Source organism: Tetrao urogallus, assembly GCF_951394365.1.
Source record: "Tetrao urogallus genome assembly, chromosome: 11".
Classification (NCBI taxonomy): Eukaryota; Metazoa; Chordata; class Aves; order Galliformes; family Phasianidae; genus Tetrao; species Tetrao urogallus.
In genome coordinates this window covers 14,750,120-14,766,287 of record NC_136824.1, presented here as the reverse complement: position 1 = coordinate 14,766,287, position 16,168 = coordinate 14,750,120, and the positions used below count along the sequence as shown (strand labels likewise).

General features: G+C 38.6%; 2 protein-coding genes across 3 annotated transcripts; one reads left to right on the top strand and one right to left on the bottom strand.

Annotated features, from left to right (window-relative positions):
- Positions 1-530: 530 nt before the first annotated feature.
- MPHOSPH10 (M-phase phosphoprotein 10) lies at positions 531-6,398 on the bottom strand (the record flags this gene model as incomplete). Its single annotated transcript, XM_079540868.1, has 11 exons — positions 531-680; positions 1,024-1,254; positions 1,649-1,756; positions 1,988-2,098; positions 2,319-2,456; positions 2,754-2,821; positions 3,262-3,403; positions 3,652-3,814; positions 4,251-4,399; positions 5,148-5,805; positions 6,322-6,398. 11 exons carry the CDS (start codon positions 6,396-6,398, stop codon positions 531-533), a joined length of 1,995 nt encoding a protein of 664 aa, XP_079396994.1.
- A 606-nt stretch (positions 6,399-7,004) lies between these two features.
- On the top strand, positions 7,005-14,798 carry MCEE (methylmalonyl-CoA epimerase; the record flags this gene model as incomplete). 2 transcript variants are annotated; one of them, XM_079540856.1, is made up of 3 exons in its annotated part: positions 7,005-7,035; positions 11,664-12,004; positions 14,646-14,798. In XM_079540856.1, 3 exons carry the CDS (start codon positions 7,005-7,007, stop codon positions 14,796-14,798), a joined length of 525 nt encoding a protein of 174 aa, XP_079396982.1. The 2 variants fall into 2 exon arrangements, with proteins under 2 accessions (XP_079396982.1, XP_079396981.1); XM_079540855.1 differs by having other exon boundaries at positions 7,005-7,096; positions 11,677-12,004.
- Positions 14,799-16,168: the final 1,370 nt, after the last annotated feature.

The window sequence follows — 16,168 nt, the reverse complement described above, 5'->3', positions numbered from 1 at the left end:
TGTGTTAAAAAGAGCTATGTTAATATACACCTTCAGTAGCTAACCACTTGTTTGCTATCTGGTTTTGAAGGGAAGCAATCCTTTCATTACTGACAAAGAGTGGGTAAGGGTAGAGGCAGTCGCTCTTCAAGGAAACTTTTATATCCTGAAGTGGTCTTAAGTTGCTCAAAACAGACAGATTCAATTACAGAGCATCCCTAGACTACAGGTTGAAAATTTAAGCTATAATAAACGCTGTTACATCTCTACTAAATTAAAACATTGTATAAAAAAAGCAATAGCTTACAGCTGGCACCTGTAAGTCACATCACAAACATAGTTACGGATGTGGCTGATGTCACCAAGTTTTTGTTCTGGAATGAAAAAAAAAAAAAAAAAATAGAGGAACATGTCTTTATCACAGTTTAGGCCTTCCCAGAACATTTTAATGATGTACAAAGACTAATAACCATTCCAATTCAGCATAAAAATACAAACACTGTTTCTGTATGTACTGATATATACAGATCTAGTACATATAAAAAAGTCAATTATAATTTAAGCTTATGGACAGAGACGTCTTTCTGCTTTTTTTGTTTCTTCTTCAATTTGTTTGCATCTTTGATTTGCATTCTCACTTGATCTTGTAATTGGGAGAAGAAGGCTTGGGATGACTTCACGGCCTTATCTTTTCCTTCATCCTGTCAACAGACAAATTGTTATAGCCCAGAAATATATAAACAGCATCATCATATTTATCAGTTCTTTAAAAGAAATCACATATCATCTGTAACTAATTACTGACTTCTGAAAGGTCATATTTACCTGACGTATTTGCTCAAACATAAACTATGTAACAAGCTCTGGGCAGGCAAGCGCACACACTATTTGGGTCCAAGATATCCAAAAGGACTGTAGATGCAATTATACAAAGAACAGGACAGAAACTTCTCCCTGTAAGTATGCTAAACATTATCCTGCAGATTTTAGAGGTCCTCAGCTAGTGAAAATGAAATGATGCAGGGATATTTGAGAGCACCATACCTTGAGTAGTGACGCTTTGCCTTCTTTTGTAAGCTTTTTTAATTTTGCTGCAGCAGCTTTTTTGCTGAGCTTCATGCTTTGTTCTGGTTTCATCTTTTCAAGAAGTTTTTGCCGTTTTTCCTTTTCCCTGAGCTTTATACGTTTACGAAGCTTTTTCTTTCTCCGCTCTCGTTTTTTGTCCGTGGGAGTCTTTTCTGCATCTGTTTTTACATCACCTGCTTTGTTCTTTTCCTAAAGAGAAAGAGATCTCTGTATCCATAAGCACATAAAAGAAAGCTCACCTCGGAGTATTCAAGTCCGTCTTAGCATTTTGATTATTTCAGATGTTTAACCAGCTTAGGGCAATACCACATTAAGACAGATTAAAAACTGTCAGAAGCTGCTATCTGTACAGCTGATAGATTCTATTGCCATTCAACTGCCTCTTCCACTCAGCTATACACTGAGATAATTACCATCACAGGTAAAGAACAAAACCCAACCATACTATCACAACCTAGGATACCTGGGTTGAGAGGCAGAATTCTCTGACTGTTGTGACAACTGGTTTTTTTGTTTGTTTGTTTTTAAATACATAGAAGTATAAAAGAAAGAAAGAAAACAAAAAAGTGAGGATTTTTATTACCTTGATCTCCTCTGGTGCTAAGAGAGCAGCATCGCTAACAGCAACAGGTGCTACTTCTTCCATGCTTATAGCTGGCAGGTTTGACACTATTTTAACTTCTGGCACAGGCTAGAAATAAGGAAACATTCAAGACCGAGCACACCATTTCACAGGAGCTTATAGGTAACTGGATATACTAGGTATCTGTCTTTGTTTACAACCAATTATCTAATGTATCTAACATGAAAACAGAACAAGTTCTATGTTCACTTAAAAATATACTTGGAAAATGGAACATCTCCTGTTTGGGAGATAAATAAAAAGGAAGAAAAAGAGTAATTTTGAAACAGAAGTACATACTGGTTTGGGCGTGAAGTGGAAATTACAAAGTGCATCCAGTTTTAGGAACAGCGAATCCATCATCTCCTGAATTTCTTTGTGCTCAGGATTTTCTTCTTCTTCTGTTTTTTGCTGCATTAATAATGCAATGTTATTGCAACATCATTCCTAAAACAATTTTACTTTAGCAAGATTGAGAACACAGTATGCAATTCACCACTATTCCACCTATGAACACTCAGAAATACTGAGGTATTTCCACAAAGGCAAAGACAGGTAGCAGCATACAAGTAAATACACACATTTACATATGAAAACTTCAAACCAAAAGAAAAAGCATTGTTTATGTCACCTGGTGAAGTTTCAAGTATTCTTGCTCATAGATCTCAGCCAGACTCAATTTACTCTTTTCATGATCCAAAGTAATACGTTTCTTGTATTCAAAGGCATCCTCTTTTGGTTTTTCTTTTGGAACTACATCATCCCACGCCTGAGAAGGTGATAAATTAATGATCAAATGCAAGTACAGAGCAATACGTGCAACAGCTTATTTAGAACATGAACTTATCTGGTATATTAACAAGTTCACACATGGCTCCCCAAAACCTCTGGAAGTTCACACTCTCACTTGTAAATGTAATAGAAGATGTATAGCTCAAGTTTGCGTGCTTATTTTCAGTGGATCAGGGCAAAAAATAGTATAATCAATAGTAAGTGTGTAATTTCCTTAAGTACTTAAATATCCTTCCAATATATACTTTTATTGAAGAGCAAGCAAGATATTAACCTCATCCAATATTCTCTGCTTGATGATATCTTCAAGTTGAAAAGTAGTTTCTTCTGTGATCACAGGAGCTGAGAAAAAAAAACATTGATGTTTCTGCAGCAAGGCATACTTTTTGTTATGAGGAATAAAAAAAGAAAGTAAGTCCTCAATAAAAACATAGTAGTGTGAGATTTTTGTTGATAGGTGAAGCTAAGTAAATAACACTGTTCTCTTCTACTGCAGAGAGATATGAATGGGAAGGAGAATCATATTATGTGGGACTCATAAGCAATTAAGTCTGCCACTATATTAAGGAACATTCAAGTAAGTTAAAATTGAACCAATAAAATTGCTGTATCCTGTATTTTCCAGAATGAAAGTGCACAGCCTCAGAAACGTGCTGAAATGTTTAACCGTTGTTCTTGTTACCCTACTCTTGAGTCAAGGGTGCTATCAGCATGCTTAGAGAGAAGACAATCCAACGTGACAGGGCAACATGCGTTCAAGAAAGCCACCCTTCATTGCTCACCCATTCGGACTGCATGATCAAAGAGTACTGTTTCCTCCAAAAGGCTATTTTCAGGTCTCTTATGTCCACTCACTTCCCCTTTAAGCTGCCAAGGTTTCTCCTCCAACAACTCTTCTTCTAAACTTTTTATTTTTTCACTCATCTGGAAAACAAATTTCCTAAGAAGTTAAAAACAGTTCACAAGTAAACTCGAAGAAAGAAATAGCCATTTCAGGTACTTCCAATACCTACTCACGTACAAATGTGAGAACATATAACTCTATACGTACATCAGATATACATAAAGCACTTTAAGTTGCAAGCGGCCTCTTCATGTTTCTCTAACTTCTTCAGCAATCAATAAAAACCAATGGCCACAGTTTCAAAGTATTAGAAAAATAAAATAATTACCTTCTCCTGTCTCTTCTCAAAAGACGACTTAACCTCACTGAGATCAATACCCCTCTCTAATTGCACATCAGTAACATCTTCTGTTTCACTGTCATCTGGCAAACTAAAAGAAACTTTTTTATTTCTCATATTTTCCATGATTGCTTCATTAATATCCTCAGCCCTGTAAAATCAAAATACAATGCATGCTAAAGTAGGAGTTTAAAAGTTTAAAAGTCACCACTTTTACATGAAGATATTTCATTCACTACCTGGCAGTTTACCTGGCATGACTAACTCACACTTAAGAACTACAACAAACTTTCAATGAAGGCAGAGACACTAGGGAAACTTCCATACATTAAAACCAACTTTTAATAGCTGAAGTTATGGCTTTTATCTGATTTAGTGAAATAAATACCAAGAAACACTCAGGAGAGGAGTAAAATACTTTCTGACTAAGATGATAATACAATCCACAATGACACGGCAGAAAACAAAATGGCAAATGGTGAATAAAGAGAACCTAGAATTCACACTTCATTTTCTACTTCAACAGAGTGGCACATTTAGTGTAAAACTGCAAGAACATTTTAACTGCAAATAGTGCATATACTTACTCAGACATGCTTTCTTCATTCTCCTTTTCAATAGCACTATCGGCTTCTTCATTCTCATAGTCTTCAGCATCATTAGCTACTAAGTCATCATCGTCATCAACAGGATCAAAGAAGTCTTTGTATGTTAGATCTCTAGAACTTTTAAGTGGCTAAAAACATGAGATAGAAAAACCTGTTAACAGCCTTTAACACCTGGAGAACAGCACTACTCCTGTAACTTACTGACACAGTAACTTACAGAATCTCAGTATAACCTCTTATAGAAATAGCCAAGACATTCTGACTTTCTTATTTCAACATATACAAAAGTCAGAGACAAATAGATATTGCTGATTATTCACAGGTATTTATTCCCTTATATCTTGGGCATTCTTTGTAGCAAGAATCTCGGGAAATGCTAATAAGACTTATTTTCAAAACAAGTACACAGCAATTCAGCAAAATGAGAGTTACAAAGCCATGTCCCTGAAAAAAGAAGTTGCCAAGCCCCCTTTGCTCTGGCTTTGCACCAGTCACCCTAGAGATCTCTCATCACCAGAGGTCAGTATGAGCAATGCTTCCTTGTTTGCTGGGTCAGGTATTCTGCAGTTAGGCAAGGTCACAAATTTCTTACCGCAAGACTTCCTAGCCCTTAATTCATGCCGAAACACAAGAGACATCTAAAGAGAAACTGGAATAGGAAGATGGTACGTTTTTCTAAATCAGCGTATTTTGTTACAGAGATTGAAGTCGAGTACATTATTAATGTAAAGCCTCATAAATAATCATTAGTCGTTTAATCAAATCTAACTTGGCAATTTCCACTTAGAGCTCAACAATTTATAGTCACCCCACCAGATACCAGACCCTGATTTACAGAAAAAAAATTTCAGAGAATTATGTTACTGATATTCTTACTTTGACTTTAGTTTCTTCAAACTCTTCTTCCTCATCATCTGAGATAATGTCTTCAAAATAGTCGATATCATCATCATCCTCCTCCTCCCTCTCCCCATTTTCCTTCTCCACATGTTCTAGAAAAGCTTCCATCTCAGCCAGCTTGAAGAATTTGTCATCCACTATAGACGTTCTTCCTGTTTTTCTCACCGCTGTTTTCTTGGCTGTTTTAGTTTCTTGCTCTAGTGCTTCAATATCAAAGTCAACATCAGAATCATCATCACTGTATTTCTCTATTACGCTTTCTCTGGGTTTACTTTTCTTCTCTTTAACTTCAGTTTTATGTTCTGTATAGACATTCTCCTGTTCAGTTTCTGCTTCTAGCATGTCTTCCACTTCACTATCACTGCTGGCTTCTGCATCAGAGCTGTCATCTTCCTGGTCAGAGATCAGGCAAAGGTCTTTATCATTAGTACACTGTGCAACAGATTTCTTGAAGACATCAAGGACCGCATTATTCTGGAGCTCTAGTTGTTGCCAGATCTGTTCTTCATCAAAGTTCTCTATCACCAGCTCCTTGAGAGGACTTCCACGAACTACACTGCTTCCAAGAGCTTTATTTAAATCATAAAGAGTCTTTGTTAACGTTCTGAAGTCAGCAGCCAGCTCATCCTGCACACTGGGAGTAAGAAAAAAAATAAGAACCTTAAAAAGCACAGCAGCTGTTGTCTTTTTGTTCCTCCCCACACACTTCTACTTTGCAGAACTCACTCGTTTTCATTCATCCACGGCTTCTATGAGTTAACCATATCGAGCATTCCCAGCAATAGAGACGCTGTAGTTAAGTCTCTGCTGCACGTTCCCCCCTTCCGCACCCGCACTTTACTGTACTCTGATCACATGTAAGCAACCCACAAGTTTCGAGGCAGTACAGCACCAAACACCCAAGATCCCCAGACTCAAAACAACAACCATCTCTCTGCTGTCTCATTCCTCAGTATTCATCCTCGGGCAGCCATTCCAGTTTCTCCCAGCACCAAAACACAGAAGGAAGAAACGGACATCCCGACAGCTGAGGAAAGGTCCGGGACGTCGCACCGGCACGGCCCAGCAGAACGCGGCTCTGCGGCACCAGAAATCCCGTCGGGCCGCCACGAAGCCCCGCAGCGAGCAGCGAGCCCCGCGCCTGAGGTACCTGAGGAAGCGTTCAGGCCGCGCCGCAGCAGCACCCGCCACGCGGAGGCACCTCTCCAGCCCAGCCGTGGCCGCCATCGCCCTCACGTGCAGCTGCCCGGCACCGCCCCCGAGCACTCGCCAAAAGCTCCGAGCGGCTCCAGCAGCCGGCACCGGCGTTCCGCACACCAACGTTCCGCCCTCGCGGCCTCTCCGGGCGCAGCGGCAGGAGGCGGCCCGCCCCCGGCTGCTCGGCGGCGGGAGCCCCGCACGAACCCACGTCCTCCCGCTGGCACCGAGCACTCAGAAGTCCCCGTGTCCGAGCGGCGATGCTGATGTACAGTGTTAATTACGGAGATATTTATTACTGGGTACAGCACAGTTCACGTGCCTAGGATGTGTCACAGCCGCTCGCAAAGCCTTGTGCCTCAAGCACCGATCCGGCCTGCTCGTTCACTCCACAACGCCAGGCACAGACGCTCACGCCTCGGAGAAAGGCGCCCGCGCAGCCCCTGGGGCCGCGGCACCACGCCGCCGTGCCGGGCGCGCACCGTGACGCCCGAATGGGCGCGCAGCTCTGCGCCGTCACTGCGCCCGAGGGCTCCGCTCGGCACCACCGGGCGGGGGGCGGTGGCGGTGACGGCGGAGGGCGGCCCGGCCCCGCCTGCGTGCGGCTGGTCGGGCTGCGAGCGGTGGGGCGGCGACATGGCGGCCTCCCTGGGGCGCGCGGCGGCCGGTAACGGGGGGCCGAACGCGGCGGGGCTGCTGAGAGCGGGAGCGGCGCCAGGCGTGGGCGCGTGGAGGAAGCCGGGCTGGGAGCGGGAGCGGGGCTGTGCGGGTACCGCCACCTGTGCCTGCCATGGGCGCAGAGCCGCCCGCGGCCTCTTTTGGTAGCTTTGCGGGCCTGCTGCTTGCTGAGCGACCTACGCAGGATTGGTTTTAAAAAGGTCTGATACGGACGGCGTTACCTGTCTCAGCATAAACCTACACAGCAAACCGCCTACTTAGAGCACCAGGGTAGAGAAGCAAAGAGAAGCTTGCCTTTAAAATGCAACTTAGAAGTCAAATGCAAAGTTATTTCCCATTCACTATAATAATTACTTGAACTGTTCCCTCTCCTAACAGCGATGGCAGATTGCCCTCACTGTATCCTCACCGCACTGCCTTACTGCCACTGACTGCAGGGGAAAAGTGAATAAGACTTGGTGCAGTCTGGTGCTCCTTCAGAACTATGGAGCCCTTCTGATCCCAAAAGTACCTCTGGCACAAACAGAGCAGTGCTAAGGATGGTCCAGGCCTTGCTGGCAGCTTCCAAGATGTGAACAGCACCTCAAAACTCCTGGGATTTAAAAGGGACAAACTGTGCCCTTTTTCCATTTGCTCCAGAGAGCTTATACACAGTATACACAGCCCTGCTATGCCCAGCTCCGCATGGTGACAACACTGTCTTTGCGCTTGGGAGTTTTTCTCAATGTCAAACCAAGCCATAGAGCAGTGCCCAGTGAGAAGGATCTTCTCAGTGTGGCCCACAGCTCTGCAACTGCTCAGAGAGCACTGCTGCACTGAGTACGATTTTGCTTGTATTTATTTACCTCACCATGTAAGTCAACAAAAACGGCCGCCATCAGGGGCAACAGGCCTATGAGTCAGCATTTGCAGAATGCCATTTTGATTCTATCAGGACAATTGCACACGTTTAAATTCTTGATGCACATAATACCAGCACTCAGACATTTAACAATTAAAAAAATAAAACCCAAATAGATACATTAAAAATATTCTTCAAGTGAAGCTGAACATGGTAACATACATTCCACAGTAATGCCAAAGCTAAAAACAGTAATCATATAGGAGGGCAGGGTGTGCTGAATCTTCCCTAAAGGACAAGATGCCTTAAAAAATTCAGCTTGGGTTATCAGTGCCTGAAAAATTACATATTTAAAAAGAACAGTAGGGTAAATTACATACATAATAGGAGAAGAAACTGCATGTGTGAATTTGGTCGGCACATGCAAGTTTGTCAAAGAGGAACAGATGCTTGGATAGATACTTCAGTAGCAGTCTCCATTGGTTTCAAAAGGAACAAAGTCTTATTTTTTATCATTGGAGGAAGTTCAGATTTATTTGAGTAATTCTCTAAGTTATTGGATGAATGCTTTTTTGTTTGAAGAATGTAACCGCATCTCTCTGAACAAAAGACTAGCTTTGTGATTTATGCATAACTCACTGAAACATGAAAGTGATGGAGTTTCATTCTGAAGTTGCTGGAAAGCTTTCTTTTTCACTGCAGGGTCATCCTTTTGATTATTGGGTGTGCTACTTCTTAGCATGAAAATGAGGCCAAAACCATGAAGATGAATAAAGAGTAGAATTTCAAGTAACTAGTAACTATATGGGTACTAATCTATATAATGCCAGAACAATACAAATGCTGTTTGTTTATTCTCAGCCAGTTCATACCGATCCTTTTGGAATTAAAACATGCATATGACTAGAGTCAGGATAAAGTCATACGTCTTCACAACTCTAAAAATGTCCTCTGTCCATACATACTTACTGAAAAAAAAAAGAGTTCTTAGGAGGAGGAAGTGGGTTGATGCATAATATATATTTTGTATATGTTTTGACTTCACAAGAATCTTTAGATTATTGTTAACTTTTTCACTCTATTGTCAGTCCAGGAAATACTACAAAAATCAAGTGTTTTCTTGAGTAGAAACCAACAAAAATAATACTCTTTATTTGCTTTACTGTTGCTTCAGTAATAGCCAAGTAACAGTCTACCTCTCTAATTTTTGCCAAAAAATGCAAATTTAATCATAATAGCCATGTAATCTTATGCTAATCTTATGCCCTGGGTGAAGTACAGCAAGAATTACAGATGGGAGATATCAAGATGACTGAGAAACATTGAAGCTTTTCCTACTGGTCATGACTGCCTGAAAATCTACATTATTATTATTTCCACTCAATCATGGCATATTAGTACTTGGAAACAGGAATTAAATAAGAAAATTGCTTAGAAAACATCAGAAATAGCATAGCAAGTAGTAATTTCACATCTTTTTTCTCTTTTGGAAAATACTGACTTTCTGTAAGTGAAAATTTCTCTTGCTTCACCAAAAATTGAATCAGATCTTAAAAAGTGATGACAGGAAACAACTATTAATCTTAGGTAGTTTGAAAAGAGTATTTGACTTTTTTTAAAATGCATTATTTACTCTGGTAACCTGGTTAAACTCAAGTCTAGTTAATTATCCATTCCTCTGATTATACCAGCTAGAAGGTGCATGTTTTGTTTTGTATGTTATAGAGCATTGCATGCTACTGCTTCCTCAGGCAACTGCTTTGTTCACTCCAGACACATTTCCATTTAGATAACAACTGTATCTGCAAAATACTTTCTGCATAGATATTTGAGAAACAAAAAATTTTCTTCTGCATAGAAGTTGCTGGTAGATTTTGTTTTAATATTTAAATAAATATGTAAATAAAAAGCTGAAAAGTACTTTGAAATATTGAGTTACTATAGTATCACTATTGTAACCTAAAGGTAACAAAAGCAAAAAAGAATTTTCCAGAACTTCTGGCTCAGATGAAAGTGATGACAGGATGTACTGTGTGAAAGGCTGGCAAGAATTACAGCAGAGTGCTTACTTGGAGAGCTGAGCAAGCTTATGAAAGCACTTAGTGTAGGATGCTAATTTACTATCAAAATATTCTGAATATGCTTACTTTTATGGTAGTGAGTATTGAAAATATGTAAATTTTGCATATTGTTAAAGCTTATACGTAAGTGCACACACACATACATGTCTCAGTACTGCATCATTCTTGTTTGTGAAGTAAAATGAATTGATAGCTGTAGTCTTCCAGCAAAACGGTATTTCTGTTTCCTACTGTGAAACCAGCTGATTAATTACAGCTCCTGCTGCACCTTACAGGGACCAGTACCTTTCCAGAGAACAAAGAGCCTGAAAAATGTAAGCCAGTCTATCCTAAGTGTATTGGAAAGCATTCAGAATCTCAGTGCATCCTTGGCACAGTCTCTTAGCAAAATGGCACATCTGTGAATTTGCAGCTAAGAATGCATCAAAGACAAATGCTGAGATGCCTCTAGCTTGGCCTTGAGGCACTGGGAGCTCTGACATGGCCTAAAGCAAACTGGCATGAAATTCAAATGCTGCCTTTCTGAATATATCCTTTCATTTAATTCTAATTGCAGTGCTAGATGCAACCAATAAGAGTAACGTTTCCCTCCCATCTCTCCAAATTCAACAGACTGATATTTATTTGTAATTGTTCTAATTCTTTTTTTTTTTTTTCAGATTAAAAAACCCCAACTTTTGAACTATTTGATCAGAACAGAAATAAGACATAGTACAGCGTTCAGTACTGTCTTGTCAGAGCAGTCTGAAGAGTTTTATAGACATCTAAGCAGTTTTTCATTGTACTTTGTTCCTTTACGGTTTATCCATCTTTTATCTACATCTGTATGTTAGCCCTGGCCTTTGTGTCATACTGTCATTCAGTATGTTTTGTTTTTCATTACCTTTTCATTTACAATGAGACAAATGGTATCTTTTCTTTAAGTCATGCTGAAGCCAGTGGCACTAGTTGCATTAAAAAAGCAAATATCATTTTAATCTTCTGAATCATTACTTTTCAATAGGGCATGGTATTATTCATTGTACTTAGAAGAGAAATTATTTCTAAACATCTTGAAACGTGCCAGTGAAACTAAGTGAAAGAACTGTATGACACGTGAGAAAAGTAAGAGCGGTTAAAGAATAATGATTGGAGAAAGAGAAAATAGGAAATGAAAGACAGGAGAGGAGATGGTAGCGTCCCTCAAGCCTCAAATACAACGTGACATTTCTTTCCTTGCTGGAGTTAGTTCTAACACATAAAACCTCAAGTCTTTTATCTTTCTTTTGGGTCTTGCAGTATCAGTTAGTTCTGTCCTAGGTTTTTGTTGTTGTTCTTGTTTGCTTGTTTTAATTTCTACATGTGTAGGTATGTCCTTATTTCTTTCTGTGTTTTATAAAAAGCTCTGAAAAATTCAGAAGCAACTTTTAAGTACATTATACAGCTGACTGCTGTATTTGGCCACATATTCCTACTTTTAACAAGCATATATAAGCATTTAGAACACTTCTGAATAATTAGTCTCTGAAAAAAGAATTTCCCTTGAGCTGAGAGTTCTATGGAATAATTCTTTCCTTTCCTTGGTCTTTGTCTACAGTCTACATTCCACAGTAGTTTGCTTACAACAAGGAGTTACGCAGGTCTCTTAAAAGGTCAAAGAGCAATACCTATGCTTTCTCAGAAGCATCATATTGATGCTATTCACTTTTTTTTCAGGGCTTCTGACCAGACTGCAGACTTCAGTTCCAACAGTACGAACTTTATTATCATCAAATTCTGTTTCTCAAAACATTCCAAGCTGTTTGTGGAAATTGGGCCGACTTAATCATGTAGCAATTGCAGTGCCTGATCTGGAGAAAGCTCAGTCCTTGTACAAAGATGTGCTAGGAGCACGGGTGAGCGAGACTGTTGCTCTTCCTGAACATGGTGTCTACACTGTTTTTGTGGAGCTGGGAAATACAAAGCTGGAACTTCTACACCCTTTAGGAGAGAAAAGTCCCATTGCAAGCTTTCTGCAAAAGAATAAGACTGGAGGAATGCATCATATCTGCATTGAGGTATTTAACATAATATAAATATAAATATAAATATAAATAGAAATAGAAATAGAAATATAAAGTTTGAATTTGTTTTTTCCATAGGCTTAAAATATGTGAGGAACAAACATATAAGGCTGTCTTATTTGTGAAAATTCCTGCTGTAGAGATGGAAGTCTTAAACATGGCTTTTTTCTGTTTTGGAAACCAGAGTTCCATTCCTTAAATTATGTCATGAAGTTTTCCTCCTGTATGCTGTAAAAATTATATTATGTGTTGTTAATCTATAGCCAGTGTGGAAGGTAGACAAGCCCAATGGCTTGTTAAGGGTACTTGACAGGTGGTAACTTCTTGACATTGGAACTTCCTGATATATAGTGGTAAAAGATGCAGTTGTAAATTTAAGCTGAAGCATAGTTTAGATTTTCAGTAGTTTCTTGCTGTTTGATATGTCATTGATAATTGTATAAAGAAGTCAAAAAAGACCATTGGTCACTATGACCAAACATCAGCAAAGTCTGTAGAGTTTCTTCGTCCTGTTTGGAAGCAATGCAGTATAAAGGTAGTCAACTATATAAGTAGTCAACATATGTAGTACATTCATATTTTAGCGCAAACATTGGATGCAAAATTCCACATTGCTGCCTGTTTTTAATGCTTTCCATATTTGAATACTGTTTGCAAACTGTATTATTTCGCTCCAAGAGTTATAAATAAATAAAGGGATGCCCAATGTGAGTGAAATGGCTTTCCAACTTCATCTATAAAGACCATTCTGTTTTAGAAACATGAAGGTGAACCTAGGAAATGGGGACTATAGAAGAAAGAAGTGATTTGGAATAAGACCAGAGAAAAGCTCAAGCCCTCTGTAGGACCAGCAGTGCTAAGTTATAGGTACAAGAGAAAGAAGATGTGGGCACTTTTCAGCAAAAACCTCCCTAGAGTTTCAAGTAAATGTAATCCTTCTGAAGAAGTTTTAAGAAATGTTATTACCATCTGAAATTGTTCTGTCTAGTTCTCCATTCTGTAGAGATAGGATCTTTCTTGTTGAAGACAAACCAAAGACAGTTGTCAAGGGAAAACATACTGTTAATTATGAAAACTGTGAAGAATGGGACACGCTAGTTATCTTATGTTGAAAAATGCAGAAGTGTTGTATTAAAGAAGAAAACATGTAGCTGGATATAGTAGGCCAAGAGAACCAGGAGTCATAATGGAACAGATAAGTTTGATGAAACATATGAAGGACTACTACCTTCAGCCAGAATCTCCTAAGTGAAGTCTTAGAACTTACTGCTAGATTCCCTAAGCAAAAAAGAAAAAGAAAAAATAAAAAAAAATCAGATCATGATTGTTCAAAGTCTCCTGTATTAGTGGTCTCCATATAAATTCAAATGGAAGGTTATAGATCAGTTTACATGGAAAAAGATATTCAGTTGTTGCCTTGATTTTTAAATGGAACCAAAAACAAATTTGGAAATTAACCACTCCTCCCCTAATTTCCTATTCCCTTCAGAATGAAAATCCCAGCATTTCAGGGCATATTCTCTTCTGAATTTAAGCAAAAATAATTTTCAGATAAACAAAATTAATTTCAATTGGTTGTTCATTTGAAATTTGAAAATATGTTGTAGAAATAACTTTCCATGAAAAATCTTATTGCAAAAAGCTGAATTTCAAAAATATCTTCCAGTGCTAGGGTGGAAGTCTGATGAGTTTATCAAATTGCTTTTCGTTTTTCCTTCCGCCTTATTCAAAGGAAAATTTTATATAAATGTGTTGGTGGAGAATTTGCTTTGGACAAAATAAGCATTTTTATTAAGTAATTCCACCATGATCTGCAATTGAAATTAGTAACTGCAATGAAAAGAATGCTGAATGTTTGGTAGGATATCCAGTCCTGAAACTTGTAACGTGACTGCAACCACAGGCTTTCCACTGTTTGCTCTCATTGCTTCCTTAGGGATACAGAAATTGATTCCAGCTGAGCCCAGACACAGTTCCTCTTCTGGCTATCTCTGCAGGAGCTGCAGTAGCTTTTCTACTTGGGGAAGCAACCTGAAGGGGGCTATCTGCTACTTCTGACACTTTTGCTGTCTTTTTTTATATAACACTTGAGTCACTTCTTTTTTTTTTTTTTTCTAGCTGACTGGTAGTTGTGTGTAGGAGGAGTTGTAGGGAGTTCTGAATTCTGATGAACAAAACTGCAGCTAACGAGTAGGAATTAACAGATGTCTGTTACTCTGAGTCAAGACTCGGCATCTTTCATACAATAGTGTTATGAATGTTTATTCATGGAGTTATGTCCAGACACCTCAACTGGGAAAAAAACAGTGCAATTATTTTAATTCTAGGTCATTATAGATTATTGACTGTCATCTTGGCTAAACTGAGTGCTCATTTTATTATTTTGAAGGATGGATACCTTTAAGGTTCGGGAACATTCAGACAATTTGATGTCATGACATCAAACTTAAGATCACATTATATAGTTTAGACAGGTTTTTGTTAATTACATTTTACTGCAGGAAACCTCTGAAATTTAATGGTAAATGCTATTATTATAATTAAGTTTGACTTAAAAAAAAAAGAAAAAGGAACAGGTCATAGTCTGGGGATGTTTTCTGACGAATTTTTGTAAACCGTATTTTTCTCTCATAAGGTTGATGACATAAAAGCAGCAATGGCAGAACTGAAGAAAAAAAAGATTCGAATATTGAGTGAAGAGCCAAAAATAGGTGCACATGGTAAACCTGTGATTTTTCTTCACCCTAAAGATTGCCATGGAGTCCTTGTGGAACTTGAGCAAGCCTGAGCTACAATATTCATAAATAAGACAATAAATGAGTTGTGAAGTTACTGAGCTGGTGCTGAGAATACTGATGTGCTATTCAATCTTTACAAATTCACTGTAGTTCCTGTGGATTAAGTACAGCTTCTGAGCAGTAAGATAGTGCTGCAGATTTCTTTGTTCCGCATTTGATTTTCACAATCAGTGTGTTGACATTTCTTGAATTCACTGTGATTCTCAAGATGTATACCTAAGCCAAGTTGCATTTATAACAGTAATTTTGTTCTGTTGCCTCATGTTTTTGCCGCGTGGCTTTACTTCTGTAACCACAGAAACTGTACTAGTTTCTAGGTCATCCCACATTATTTTGTTCTACATTTTAAAGCAGAGACCCAATTCTCAGTGACAACAGTAAAAGCTTAGATAGTCCCTCTAAAAATAAAGGGAAAAGGAACATCGTACTTTGTTTTCACCATTCACTGTCTATGCTTCATACTGATTGATTGGTTCATGCAATAAATAAATCCATATGTTATTGTATGGCTATCTGAAATCATTAAATACATTTTCCTTGGCATAACAATTACTAGTGAGGAAGTTACAAGCATAAATCATAATGTTGTTGTTTATGAATTCTGCATATGCAGGCAACGGGAAGAAAAATGTCTGAAAAATTACTTGACTGAGATATATTTCAGACTTTAAGATGCATCTTGCATTTTTGTTTTTGTCAGGTAGTGAATATTTGTTTTCAGATTTTATCCATAGGAAGATCTCTGAGACACCTGTACAAATAGTGGGAAACCACTTGTTTTATAAATACTGTTTTCTAATGCAAAAGTGCTTACAGAATCACTGGAAAGCATAAGAAACATAAGTCTTGGTTATGTACAATCTCCTCACATCAGAGAGCATGCCAGTGTACTTAGTTTCTCATAGAGCGCAGTCACAGTTTGTTGACTTATTCATGGCCAGACTTCACTTTATTTGTGCATGTTAAGCAAACAGTGTTTGTCCTGATACTTCTCTAAGTTTGTTTTGATATCATCTGTAGAAATGGAATACTTTCTGTTTCTCTCATTATTTTTCCCAATCCTTAGAAATATTTTTAGCTGAACCACAACCTTGATTTTTTATTGTCCTACATCCCTGCACATACTCCACCTTGTTCTAAAATAAGTTCATTTTATTCTAGGATAAAAAAACCTCTTGTTTTATCATGTTTATTCTGCAATTAATCCATCTGAATTAAAAAAAAAGTAGTATATCAGTTTGGATTTGTGTTCATTGCTACCATCTTCACTCAGTTATCATAAGTTTTGGAATAACTTCTGTTTTGAAGCCGCAGTTGCAGCATTTAAAACAGTTGTGAGACTGACAATTTGGAAAGCTGT